Source organism: Capricornis sumatraensis, chromosome 13 (assembly GCF_032405125.1).
Source record: "Capricornis sumatraensis isolate serow.1 chromosome 13, serow.2, whole genome shotgun sequence".
NCBI lineage: Eukaryota > Metazoa > Chordata > Mammalia > Artiodactyla > Bovidae > Capricornis > Capricornis sumatraensis.
In genome coordinates, this window is record NC_091081.1 from 64,109,986 (window position 1) to 64,124,081 (window position 14,096).

General features: G+C 43.8%; 1 protein-coding gene across 1 annotated transcript in view; it reads left to right on the top strand.

Annotated features, from left to right (window-relative positions):
* The window catches only part of ECT2L (epithelial cell transforming 2 like), a 64,691-nt gene that overhangs the window by 43,333 nt on the left and 7,262 nt on the right, over positions 1-14,096 (top strand). The window contains exons 12-17 of the mRNA XM_068985464.1: positions 3,037-3,123; positions 6,824-7,038; positions 7,962-8,109; positions 10,111-10,184; positions 10,284-10,440; positions 11,058-11,123. Coding sequence (XP_068841565.1) covers positions 3,037-3,123; positions 6,824-7,038; positions 7,962-8,109; positions 10,111-10,184; positions 10,284-10,440; positions 11,058-11,123 — 747 coding nt within the window. The remainder of the gene's footprint in view (positions 1-3,036; positions 3,124-6,823; positions 7,039-7,961; positions 8,110-10,110; positions 10,185-10,283; positions 10,441-11,057; positions 11,124-14,096) is intronic.

The window sequence follows — 14,096 nt, forward strand, 5'->3', positions numbered from 1 at the left end:
TCACCTTCCTGTAATAAAACTACAGAAATGTTAAATCCTTAATGCCTGGTAATATCTTTGATATTTTCCTTTTTAAAAAATAAAATTAGAAAAAAGAAAAGATGTTAGATTATTATTTGGTGTTCTGTTATTTAACACTTGGGAGCTTGTGCATGATGCCCATGAAACAAAGTTGGTGGACCTAGGAAGGAAAACCACAGATTAAATATAGGTGATGAATTTGGATAAAATGGAGGTGAGTTTCTCCACACCTTGGAGTTTATTTTTAAAAGTGTGGATATTCATCCAGAAGAGCACACAAACTCTCAGCCATGGGAGTAGAAAGTAATGCCTTCTTCTGAGACAACTGTTTTATAGATTGTTCCACAAGGGTTTGTGTAGGACCAAATACACATACATATATACATATAGCTGGAGAAGGCAATGGCACCCCACTCCAGTACTCTTGCCTGGAAAATCCCATGGACGGAGGAGCCAGGTGGGCTGCAGTCCATGGGGTCACTAGGAGTCGGACGTGACTGAGCGGCTTCACTTTCACTTTTCACTTTCATGCATTGGAGAAGGAAATGGCAACCCACTCCAGTGTTCTTGCCTGGAGAATCCCAGGGACGGGGGAGCCTGGTGGGCTGCTGTCTATGGGGTCGCACGGAGTCAGACACGACTGAAGTGACTTAGCAGCAGCAGCAGCATATACATATAGGTAGACAGCTCACTCTATATATCTATCTGTCATCTTGCTGCTCAGTCAGTAGTACAGTAGTAACTCCTGGCCTTGATATGCCTGCAGTGTTTACACTGATGCTATAGAACCATGGTGATAGGTCACACCCAGAATCATAGTTGTTCTTCAGCATTATCATTGTCACAACTACTGCATGCATGCTCAGTCGCTCAGTCGTGTCCAACTCTTTGTGACCCCATGGACTGTAGCCTGCTAGACTCCTCTGTCCATACGATTTCCCAGGCAAGAGTACTGGAGTAGCTTGCCATTTCCTTCTCCAGGGGATCTTCTGGACCCAGGGATAGGACCACATCTCCTATGTTTCCTGCACTGGCAGGTGGATTTTTTTTTTTTTAACTACTGAGCCACCTGGGAAGCCTCACAACTCTTTCTGGACCCTAATTCAGGTAGTCAAGTGTTTTCTGGGAGAAAGCACCAGCAATAAGTAGGATGTTAGCAATAACTAAGATCCTAGAGGAAAATTCCGAATATATGATCCAAAGTGTCCCTTACAGGCCATGGAGAGAGTCAAGGCAAAGACCCATTGACTCAAAATAATTGTTTTCTTAAAAGTTTGCTACTCTGTTACTTCCTTTGAGTTCGTCCTTCAGAATGAATAACAAATGGCATCTTAACCTAAGAACAGGTCCTAAAAATCCTAATAATTAGATAATATAAAATGAGAGAACATGTTGTTTTTAGGTTCAAACACAATTACTATGTCAAATTGACTTGCTATCCACAAAGAAAAATTTACAGTTAAGAAATAGCTGTAGCTGGGAATTCCCTGGTAGTTCAGTGGTTTAAAAATTCTTAAAAAGCTGTTGCTGAGCCAGAGGTGAAACAAAGCCTAGTCTGAGTAAGCAGGTTCTGAGATAGCCAGGGTGGTCCAGGAGTCCACTGCTGAGCTTCAGTGGCTGAGCACTCATGGGAGCCTGTCCAAAGGGATGATACACCAGGTAAGGGGCCTCCGCCATCTGTGGAATCCACAGTTCGAATCAGTATGGCTTGGGTTCTCTTAACCTCCAGGCAAGCAGGCTGAGTTTCATTTTCATTTTATATCTGCACCCACGTCTACCTACACAACTGCAGTGTCACTGCTGACTGGTTGAAGTTATTTCTCTACATGAATGATCAGCTTTATTACATATTTTGAAAGAAGACAATCTTCCAAGCATAGAAATTTTGAATTATTTTGTCAAAATTCAAAGTAGATTCCCTCCGACCTGGCATAAATATAAATACTGGAGTAGGAAATGACAACCCACTGTAGTATGCTTGTCTGGAAAATTCCATGGAAAGAGGAGCCTGGCAGGCTCAAATTCACGGGGTCACAGAAAGTTGGACCTGACTGAGCATACACGCACACAAGTATAAATACATGCCAGACTGGTGTGGATCAGCCCCAAATGGGAAAGGACATGGTGAAAAGACTATGTGGAGCAGCCATGAAGTGCTCAGACTCAGGTGGGGGCCCTGCAGGCCCGGGAGAAACTGGCTGGCTGCATGTGCTTTTGGGCCCAGGGGTCTTACACAAAGGCTTCAGGCAGCCATAAGCCATGTCTGCAGGTACAAAAGAAAAGTGTGTTTTTGTCTGAGTAGAGTAAGACAAAAGGAGTCTTGGTTATAAATTGGTGTTTTTCTTCTAGTTTCACTCCTACATATCAAGGGGTTGCCATGGATAGTTTTATCTTTGACTCGGAAGGGCAGCAGTAGTGACCATTAATTATCATTAGCTTTCAACACAAACGTGAGACCATTGTTCCATTTCTCGGGTGGACCCTGGGATGCTGCAGGGAAGGCGGAAGGGGGGCTATTTTTTAATGTGATAATTTATATGGAAGCCACAAGAAAACAAGGCAAAGTGAGGAAAGAATAAGCCATATTTAAATGTGGAAACAGATCTAGAAATGGCATGTGAATTTCTTCATGACACTTTTTCATTAGGTGAAAAAAGAGGTGAATTTTACAAAGTCTTGTGAACTTTTCTTCTAGCATCTTGAAAGTAAGGTAACTTATTTGGCACTGCTGCCAGAATTCAGGCAGAGACCTATGTCCCAGGCACGTGTGAGGAGCTGCTCCCAGGGAAAACAGAAACTGCACTGAATTTAGTTTCTTAACACAGTTCCTAGGAAGCAAAAAGTTATTATTTTTTAAAACATAAAATTTAATTTTGTTGAGTACTTAACTTGAGAACACTGTGATTAGGGCCAAAGGCAGAGCTACTGAGATCCTCCTGTGGGCTTAGCACTGGCTGGGCATTTAGATATCCCAGGACCTGCCTCCAAATAATCAAGTCTGCATTTAATCCTCAGGAAAGAGATGTTATAGAAGATAACCCTCAGGACACAAAACCAAGTCTCAGCAAAAATGATCCAAATTTTGAGTTGCTGGTTAAGCTGGTAAGCCAACTATTCTGGTTTGTTCTTTCTCTTTTCTTGAGGGTTTCTCTTAGGGAGGGGGGGAAACCCCCAAATATAACTGGAGGAGATCCAGCCAGTAGCTTTTTTCTTTGAGTAAGTCCTGATCTAAAAAGAAGTTGAGCCAACGGGATGGGATGGACATGAAACATCTTGGCAACAACAGTCACCTCTGTGCTACTCCATGCTTTTCTAATAGGACGCTAGATAGGCCTTTAAAACAATGGTCCGTGGACACGAACGTTCACAGTTTCTAACCGACCCATCAACTGCTGATTGAGTGTAATCAACCAATCACAGTTTCTAACAGACTTATCATCAGCTACGGTCTGATTTCAAATGTTGAGTACAATCAATATAACCTTTAGGGCTGTCTTTCAAAGGGTAGTGGGTGGAGGAGGTGTGGACCGCAGAGGCTTGGTCCTGTGCTGCCGGTTAACACACAGCGCATGCGTGCCGTCTAGCATTTCTACAGCACACATCCACTTTTACTGTCATATTTTAGCCAGAATTCTGAAACCCGCATTTTGTAGAAGAGGAAGTCAAGTCAGAAAACTTAAATGATTTCCTTAAGGTCAAGAAACAGGCAGAGAGAAAAGTTTGAATCCTGCAGAAGGGCGCTCAGCCCTGGGCTCTTTCCCAACCATGCAACAGCCGGGACCAGTCTGCCTACAGTGGGTGGTGCCTACAGTTTGCCTACAGTGGACAGTGTCCCTGTGGACCTCGGCGGCTGCGGGCTCGCTCAGCCCCACGCCATCCCAGGAACCACCCAGAAAGAGAGGGTTTACAAAGAAACAAATATGACAGTATCTCCGCTGACCATTGGTGATAATACTGCACAATGGTTTTGTTACCCAAACACAACTCTATGTGCCCAACGTACAGTGAGGCCAAACATACCAAAATGTGGGAGTTTGGAGCAGAGAAAAGTTAATTGCAGAGCCAGGCAAGAGAAAGGTGGCTCAGGCCTTAAAAACTCCAAACTCCCTGAAAGCTCTCAGCAAAGTGCTTTTCTAGGAAAGGAGGGGGAGTGTGGTTAGTCCTTGCAGACTTCCCTGTATCAGAGTCTTTGTTCTTGAGGTCCGGTCATGGTCAGGTAATGATGTTCCTATAAATTTCTACCAAACAAACATTATCCTTTGTTCTGACAGGAAAGGGCCAGGTCCCAAGGCACAACTTTCACCCTCCACGCTCTGGTCTTGGCTGACAGGAGGCAGATCTCAATTGGTGGCTCCTTCAGGTCCAGGTCCCCAGACCCTGTCCAGCCGTCATCACTGACGGAGCCAGGCACCCAACCCAACTGGCCCACCCTCAGGCTCCTCAGGCCGCCCAAATTGCAGGGAGAGGTTCTGGAGACTACCTACGTCCCAGGCAGATGGCCACTGCCATCAGGTCACAGAGGTGGGGATAGGGGAGAAGCTCACCACTGCCTCAAGGCCTGGGGCTCGGCCAGTGGGCGGCCTTGGCAAGAGCCCCAGAGCCCTGCAGAACAGGGTCCCTGCTGGCCCAAGGCTGGGTGAGCTAGCGAGCCCAGGGAAAAAGCTGAGATCCACCTCTTACCTCACTTTGCACCAGAAGACCACCACTTGGCTGACGGTTGGTGGAATGCTCCCACCAACGGAAGCTTACTGACGGTTGGTTGTTTGTGGGAGGGGCCACTGTGGCACCAACCAATGGCTGAGCAGGAATGCTAACGGTCTCTCAGTAGCTGTTGCATGGTAACAGGGTGGGGTGGGGAGGGTGGCTAGGGTCGGGTGGGAGTGGGGCTAATGGGTCACAGCAATGGCCCGGTGCTAAGAGCTATACTGGGCGGCGCTCTATTATAGTTTCAAGATAACAGCGGGAGTTTAACAACTGAAACTTTAAATCAAAATCGTTATAAATATTAGATGACTCCAGTATTTTAAAGATGGGGAAATAGATGGGGAAACAGTGGAAACAGTGTCAGACTTCATTTTGGGGGGCTCCAAAATCACTGCCCCTGGTGACTGCAGCCATGAAATTAAAAGACGCTTACTCCTTGGAAGAAACGTTATGATCAACCTAGACAGCATATTAAAAAGCAGAGACATTATTACTTTGCCAACAAAGGTCCGTCTAGTCAAGGCTATGGTTTTTCCAGTGGTCATGGATGGATTTGAGAGTTGGACTGTGAAGAAAGCTGAGTGCCGAAGAATTGATGCTTTTGAACTGTGGTGTTGGACAAGACTCTTGAGAGTACCTTGGACTGCAGGGCGATCCAACCAGTCCATTCTAAAGGAGATCAGTCCTGGGTTTTCATTGGAAGGACTGATGCTAAAGCTGAAACTCCAGTACTTTGGCCACCTCATGCGAAGAGTTGACTCATTGGAAAAGACTTTTATGCTGGGAGGGAGAAGGGGATGACAGAGGATGAGATGTCTGGATGGCATCACCGACTTGATGGACATGAGTTTGAGTAAACTCCGGGAGATGGTGAGGGACAGGGAGGCCTGGCGTGCTGCAATTCATGGGGTCGCAGAGAGTCAGACACGACTGAGCGACTGAACTGAACTGAACTGAAATAGGCTTTATATACAATAGGCATATGTTTGAAAGATTAAAACTAACCAAGAACAGTGTTTATAGTATTTCAAACAGAATGAGTGTTCTGATTCTTCTCTTAAATTATTTTCACATTTTAATTTTAGCTCATGAAATTATAGTTGACATTTCAGGTGAAGATCACATGGCATTAAACATTAGTATGTCTTATTTTATTTGAGGCAGTGTGGGGCTAGAGGGGAAAGAGGAAATTGTGTTCTAAGAGTTTTAATCGTCCTAGGTACAAATACAAGGCCATTAGATTTTTAAAATTTGAATATTGTGATTGTTTTCTATTGTAAAAATGCTAATTTTACAACTTCAAAAGTATAAATAGAAGGGAAAGAATCCTAATTCCAGTAAGGAAAATTAATTTCTCCAATCATAAACATAGCACTCAATATCAGGGTGTGGGATTTCTTTACACCAGTGCATGGCTTTTCCCTCAGGATTGCTGAAACAGAACTTTGATATATAGAAAGCATAGAACATCGGGAAACCTAACTACCCAGGAGAGACAGTAGTTTTTCCTAAACACAGAAAGAAGAGCATGATTTTGGCATTTCATAATACACAGTGGGAAATAACTATTGAATTATTTGATAATGAGAGGTCTAGCTCATTTCAGTCTTGTTTACACGATAATCAATAAAATGCTACTGGGGAAAAAAAATTAGGAAAACAATGCACAACCCAAAGCCTTTCTCACCATCACCTCTGTAAGGGCAGAATTCTGCCTTCGCATCATTGTAGAGCCAACACCTAGCACATGACACTAGATATCTATTTGGATGGATAGATGGATAAAAGTAAATTCTCAACCTGCACCTTCTCAAGATACAAGAGTCCAAGGCCCATCTCTACTATGGCATCAGGCTGGCCAGTGTGCGGGACAATTTGATGATGGGGTCAAGCAGTGGTCAGCAGAGTCCTCCATATTCCCTTATCAAGTTTCCCTTCAGCCCTGCATATCACGAATCAGAAAGGTGTCCTCAGAGTGACCGCCTGACTGCTCAGTACTTTCATTTCTCTGTCTCCTTTGACTGTCAGGCCTTTTGATGATGGAAGCCTGAAATGAGTCATTACACTTTCCTTCTGGGTTCTTTATGCTTTGCTACAGGAGAGAAAACTCCAGCTGGATTCAGCCGAAAAGCGAACCAGAGTCATCAGGGAACTCTTACAGAGCGAGAGAAGATATGTGCAGATGCTGGAAATTGTGAGAGATGTTTATGTGAGGCCACTGAGAGCGGCGCTGTCATCAAACAGAGCCATCCTGAGTGCTGCAAACATCCAGATCATGTTCTCTGATATTCTGCAGATCTTATGTCTCAACAGGTAAACTCTGAATAGCTATATTTTGAAATATTCATTGTGGTATGGGAGGAACACACACTTGTTTCAAAAAGTTATACAGAGGCTCAGTCATTCTCTGCCCTTCTGGGGGACACTGCCTGATCACCTCACAGAAGAGAGATGATTCTCGACACTGGGCTGCAAACAGTAGTGATGATTCCTGGGGTGTATCCCTGCCTGGACTCAGAGCTATAGGTCAAGGAGTGGAGTTCAGTGCCTGGGGATTCTATATTCATTATGCTATTTATGCAAAAGACAATGGGAAGGGGAGCTATTCATAGTCATCAGTGTTTGGCTGATCAGTGGGAAAGGAACTGGAGGCTGTAATGGGACTAAGTCACTAGAATACTTTGCTTAGAGAACCAGAGGCTGGGGATTAGTGTAATAACAGTATATGTATATGGAAGGGTTGAGAGAGAAAATTGATCATTTGCACTGAATAAAGTAAGACAAACTGAGCTTGTGTTTCTCTGCCAGTAAGTCTTTAGATAACTTAGAACAAGTTCCTTAGCTTCGGGGACCCCAGATTCTATAAAAGGAACTAGTGTGCTTCCAGTTTTGCAATTCTGTGATGGCTGAAGAATAACCTTTGATCCAAGGGAAATGGGCTTAGTGATGGTGATGGCATTCAGCCATTGAAGTGAGTTGAGCACCCTCTTCTGAGGACTGTCAAACTGTCCCCAGGCAAAGGGGAGAGGGAACAGTCAGGGCAGCCTCTCCAGGCCAGCGTGGGATCCTGACTCAGCCCCCAAGTCAACCTACTTCCTCCCTTTCCAGCTCTGTGTCAAGGCGAAAGGATCTGACAAAAGCCCCTCCCTAAATGACTGAGCACACATTTATTTTTTTGTACGTTTATAGGCTGTCATTGGTCAATATTTCACAGCCATGCTTTTCTCATGTTGCAGGCGGTTTCTAGATGACCTGAGAGACAGAGTACAGGAATGGGGCCCTGCTCACGGTGTGGGAGAAATATTCATCAAGTTTGGAAGCCAGTTGAACACGTATACCAATTTCTTCAACAATTACCCTGTGGTTCTAAAAACTATTGAGAAGGTAACAGATTGAGGGACCATCCAGGCATTTATTAGACCTTCTGAACTTGCGAGGACTAGAAGGACTAGAATTCGTAGGAAAGACTTTTCTGTCCTTGGCTTCCAGATCTCCTCCTCTGGTTTACCGTGAGCTCTTTGAGGATGAGGGCACTGATTTACTTAGTTTTGATCACTACAGGCTGGCATAGTGCTTGACCCAGCAGTGCCTAGGAACTGGTTGTGGGACTGAGCGCGTCCTCATGCAAATTTCCAGATTCCCACCTGGCCCAGTTACGCTGGGGCTTGGTTACAGGGACACAGTTCACAGTTAGGCAGAAGCAAAACTGTGAACCTGCTTTCACACTGCCTCTACAGGCCGTGTGGTGAGCCCAGCTCTCTCATGGAGAAAAGGAATTCATAATCATGTGTGGAATGCTGACACTCCATGTGTGAAATCTCACGGTAAAATAAGGAATTCCTTTGTTTTGTATTCCCCAGCAAGTGCATTTTAAACAGTTGTCTTTGTTGTGACAATGTGTATGTAATCTGAGCAGGACTATGCAGCTCTCATCTGTGCAGCTCTCGTCTGTGCCCCCTGCTGCTCTCATTGGGATCTCCTCTGATGACAATAAGATACCTCTTTCCGGTCATGAGGAAGGGGGCCTAACAAAACGCAAAGGCAGGATCAGGGAATTCAAAGCGGGGACCAAGTCGGCGCTTTCCCCTCCTCAGTTTGCATCCAAAGGGCAGCAGGAGGGGCACCTTGGGATGTGGTGGTGCCCTCTGCCCTGTTCCTGTGTCCACTGTGGCCCTGCCCACCTGTCTGCCCTGAGGCCCTGAAGAAAAGCCCTGGGGCTGGGAGGTCTCTGAACACTTCCTGACCTCAGACATCTCCCTTTGTCATCTTCTTCCTGCTCCACCCGGGGAGCTTAAGCTCTGCTGCGCAACTCAATTATGTGAAAGTTGCATGAATAAAGCAGTGTCACAGAACTGACCTTTAGGACAAGAATTGGAGCAAGGAATCACATGTTATAATAGCAGACTGGTGCAAGCAATTTTATAGTTATGGATAATGATGTATCTATTTCACTAGCATGGGGGTGCATATAAGTAAGTACTCAGTAAATGTTAGCTATTAATATTATTGAAATCAGTGACTATTTGATTTCTAGAAATTAGAATTACTGGCATCTGAGAAAAATGCGGTGACTTCCTGGGGACTGTAATGGTGATGAATAATGCATTTTAAAATAGATTTTAAGTACAAAGGAGCACCTTAATGTTATTGTGGAAAACATGCTTAACAGCAGAATTACACACCAATCCCTACACTTAACACTTACTGTGTGGCAGGCACTCTATAGATAGGATTTCCGCCCCCTCCCCAGCCCCTCACCGAGTTAGCTATGACATCCATGAGTAAACTGAGGCTCGTAGAAGTTAAATAAGCTTGACAAAGTCACACAGAATTAGATAAAATTAAATTAGAATTCTAATCCTGGCCTGCTGCTGCTAAGTCGCTTCAGTCGTGTCCGACTCTATGCAACCCCATAGGCAGCAGCCCACCAGGCTCCCCCGTCCCTGGGATTCTCCAGGCAAGAACACTGGAGTGGGTTGCCATTTCCTTCTCCAATGCATGAAAGTGAAAAGTGAAAGTGAAGTTGCTCAGTCGTGTCTGACTCTTAGCGACCCCATGGACTGCGGCCCACTAGGCTCCTCCATCCATGAGATTTTCCAGGCAAGAGTGCTGGAGTAGGGTGCCATTGCCAGGCCTATCTGCATGCAAAGTCCATTTCCATTTTTCTATATCGATTAAGTTCAATGACTAGGGTTAATTTATGGTATAATTAATACACTATACTTAGGATATCAGGAAGCACCTCTAGTATTAATGGTACTGTGATTAGGTGTAGATGTTGCCCTTTTGCTTTGAGTGCTTCAGAGATTATGCTTGTCTGGTAGAATAGAAGCAACACTTCACAACTGTTTTACAGAATTATGACAATATAACTCTCACTTTTAGTGCAGAGAAATGATACCAGCATTCCGAGCTTTCCTGAAGAGGCATGATAAGACCATTGTTACCAACATGCTGAGGTAAGCCCTGAGGGAGAGCACAGCTAGGTCACCCCAATGACTGGCGTTTTGTGGCCTCAGAAAGGGGCCAGAGCCCCCTTTTCTCTGTGCCTCCTACAGTCTTCCGGAGCTGCTTTTGTACCCATCCCGGAGGTTTGAAGAATATATTCATCTTCTCTATGCTCTGAGGCTTCACACTCCTGCAGAACATATTGACCGTGGAAACTTGACCATTGCAATTGACCAAATCAAAAATTACAAAGGCTACATAGATCAGGTTGGTTGCTGGTAAGAGTCTGTGTCCTTTAAAAATGTTATAATGCTTTTGTGGTACTCAGACTCAAAGACTCCAAAATCCCTTAGCCTCTTGGGGTTCTCTTCAAACTTTTTCATCCTTTTAATGCTAAATCATTGTATTCAGTGATACTGAGCACTGAGAGCCTTTATTCTAAACCAAATAATGTTTTCAGATATCTCTTTAAGTACACTTATACAGATTTTTTTAAAAAAGAGCAAACCTCTTTGTTTCTGAAAGTACTTCTTAATGTATTAATCAACTTTCCTGCCTAAGAAAGTACAGCAATCACAATTATTCTCTGCAAGATTTGATCATCTTGGAGTATAGGACTACCATTCTGAACATGTCACTGTGATGGGCACACAGCCCAGGAGTCTGGGCTGAATGGAAACAATAACACAGTACACCCAGAAAAAAACTTTTTGAACAGAGTCTTGCCACTTGCCTCTTTGTTTTAAAACACTGGGTACAGGAAATTGAGATTCTTATGATAGTTTATGAAAATACCACAACGTTATGAAGTGCCATATTTTAATCTATTTTTATGTATAAAAACATCACAATTTCAGTTTGCCTAAAATCACTTTCTTTTCTAGATGAAGCGGAACATCAGTATGAAAGATCACCTGTTAGACATACAGAGACTCATCTGGGGGTGCCCTGTACGTATTCTAATGCACTTGCTACATCTCATGCTCAAAAAGGAGACATAGAGATTCTGATTCAGCTAACATCTGTTGAGAGCCTGTTGTGTGCCAGGTGCTGCCAAGCTCTCATATTCCACATCCTTGTTATCTGCAAGGATGCTAGATGAGAAGAGGCACAAGTGGGCTTGACCCCATCCCACGATTTCTCTGTAGTCTTAGCACCTTGCTTGGTACTACAGAGCTCATGACCCCCTTTGAGGAACGGGACCATGTCTTTATTGTTTTCTGTCTCCCTGCACATAATATCTGGCCCAGGATTCTGCCCACTGAGGACATCTGTAAAAATCCTAGAAGTCCTCTGTTGGTTATCTGTTACCTATGGAATATCATCTGACTCATTCTACTTTCGTTCTCACTGCCTTTCAGTTCAGTTCAGTCACTCAGTCGTGTCCGACTCTTTGAGACCCCATGAACCACAGCACACTGGGCCTCCCTGTCCATCACCAACTCCCAGAATGCACCCAAACCCATGTCCATCGAGTCGGTGATGCCATCCAACCATCTCATCCTCTGTCATCCCCTTCTCCTCCTGCCCTCAATCTTTCCCTGCATCAGGGTCTTTTCAAATGAGTCAGCTCTTCGCATCAGGTGGCCAAAGTATTGGAGTTTCAGCTCCAACATCAGGCCCTCCAATGAACACCCAGGACTGATCTCCTTAAGGATGGATGGGTTCTATCTCCTTGCAGTCCAGGGGACTCTCAAGAATCTTCTCCAACACCACAGTTCAAAAGCATCAATTCTTCAGCACTTAGCCTTCTTTATAGTCCAACTCTCACATCCATCCATGACCACTGGAAAAACCATAGCCTTGACTAGACGAACATTTGTTGGCAAAGTAATATCTCTGCTTTTTAATATGCTGTCTAGGTTGGTCATAACTTTCCTTCTAAAGAGTAAGCGTCTTTTAATTTCATGGCTGCAATCACCATCTGCAGTGATTTTGGAGCCTAGAAAAATGAAGCCAGCCACTGTGTCCACTGTTTCCCCATCTATTTGCCATGAAGTGATGGGACCAGATGCCATGATCTTAGTTTTCTGAATGTTGAGATTTAAGCCAACTTTTTCGCTCTCCTCTTTTACTTTCATCAAGAGGCTCTTTAGTTCTTCTTCACTTTCTGCCATAAGGGTTGTGTCATCTGCGTATCTGAGGTTATTGATATTTCTCCTGGCAATCTTGATTCCAGCTTGTGCTTCCTCCAGCCCAGCATTTCTCATGATGTACTCTGCATATAAGTTAAATAAGCAGGTTGACAATATATAGCCTTGACGTACTCCTTTTCCTATTTGGAACCAGCCTGTTGTTCCATGTCCAGCTCTAACTGTTGCTTCCTGACCTGCATACAGCTTTCTCAAGAGGCAGGTCAGGTGGTCTGGTATTCCCACCTCTTTCAGAATTTTCCACAGTTTATTGTGATCCACACAGTCAAAGGCTTTGGCATCGTCAATAAAGCATAAATAGATGTTTTTCTGGAATTCTCTTGCTTTTTCAATGATCCAGTGGATGTTGGCAATTTGATCTCTGGTTCATCTGCCTTTTCTAAAACCAGCTTGAACATTGGGAAGTTCATGGTTCACATATTGCTGAAGCCTAGCTTGGAGAATTTTGAGCATTACTTTACTAGTGTGTGAGATGAGTGCAATTGTGTGGTAGTTTGATCATTCTTTGGCATTGCCTTTCTTTGGGATTGGAATGAAAACTGACCTTTTCCAGTCCTGTGGCCACTGCTGAGTTTTCCAAATTTGCTGGCATATTGAGTGCAGCACTTTCACAGCATCGTCTTTCAGGATTTGAAATAGCTCAACTGGAATTCCATCACCTCCACTAGCTTTGTTCGTAGTGATGCTTCCTAAGGCCCACTTGACTTCACATTCCAGGATGTCTGGCTTTAGGTGAGTGATCACACCATCGTGATTATCTGGGTTGTGTAGATCGTTTTTGTACAGTTCCTCTGTGTTTTCTTGCCACCTCTTCTTAATATCTTCTGCTTCTGTTAGGTCCCTAACATTTCTGTCCTTTATTGAGCCCGTCTTTGCATGAAATGTTCCCTTGAATTTTTCTTGAAGAGATCTCGAGTCTTTCCCATTCTCCTGTTTTCCTCGATTTCTTTGCACTGATCCCTGAGGAAGGCTTCCTTATCTCTCCTTGCTATTCTTTGGATGATCAAACCACACAGGCATACTCACAATTCTCTAATAATGTCAGCCTCTCCTTACACATTTCTGTTTTGCTCATGGTCTTCCCTCTCAGAAATTGCCTTCTTTTTCTGCTCCACTGGATAAACTCCTATTCGTACTTTAAAGATCCAGTTCAAGTATCATCTGCCCTGAAAAGTTTCCTCCGACATCTCCAGGTCTGAGTTGCCCCTTCCTAGGTATTCTCAATACCCTGAACCTCCCTGTCACACTTTCTTACAGTCCTTTATCCACAAGATTGTGAGCTCCATCGGGTATGAACTAGTGTCTTCTAGTGTTCAGCCTATGGCCAGAATTTAATATGTGAATTATATTGAATTAAAGTATCAATCGATTGTGTTTTTATTTGGCCAAATTGAGGAAGCAAAATGCAGTTGTTTAGGCCTAATTTAGATCTGTACATTTTGAAAGGGAAACAGTAATGGGATTGACTGGATTACAGAAAATTGAAAAATCTTGGGACTCACAGAGTCCACAGAACTATATCTCTGGATCACTATATGCCCCTAGCCATCTCCATGGCTAGGTCAGTAAAAGAGCCTGAAATCTTAACTTGTAACATTTCATTCACTTCCTTTTCTTGATAGATCCCTTCTGACTCACCTACATCTCCACTTTATTTTTGGTAGTAGGAAAGCATTTATAATAAAAAAATAATTTCAATAGTTTTAAAAATTAGACAACTCCCTCTAGTTTTAAAAACAATGCTTTTTTCACAACTGAACTGAGTTCTAC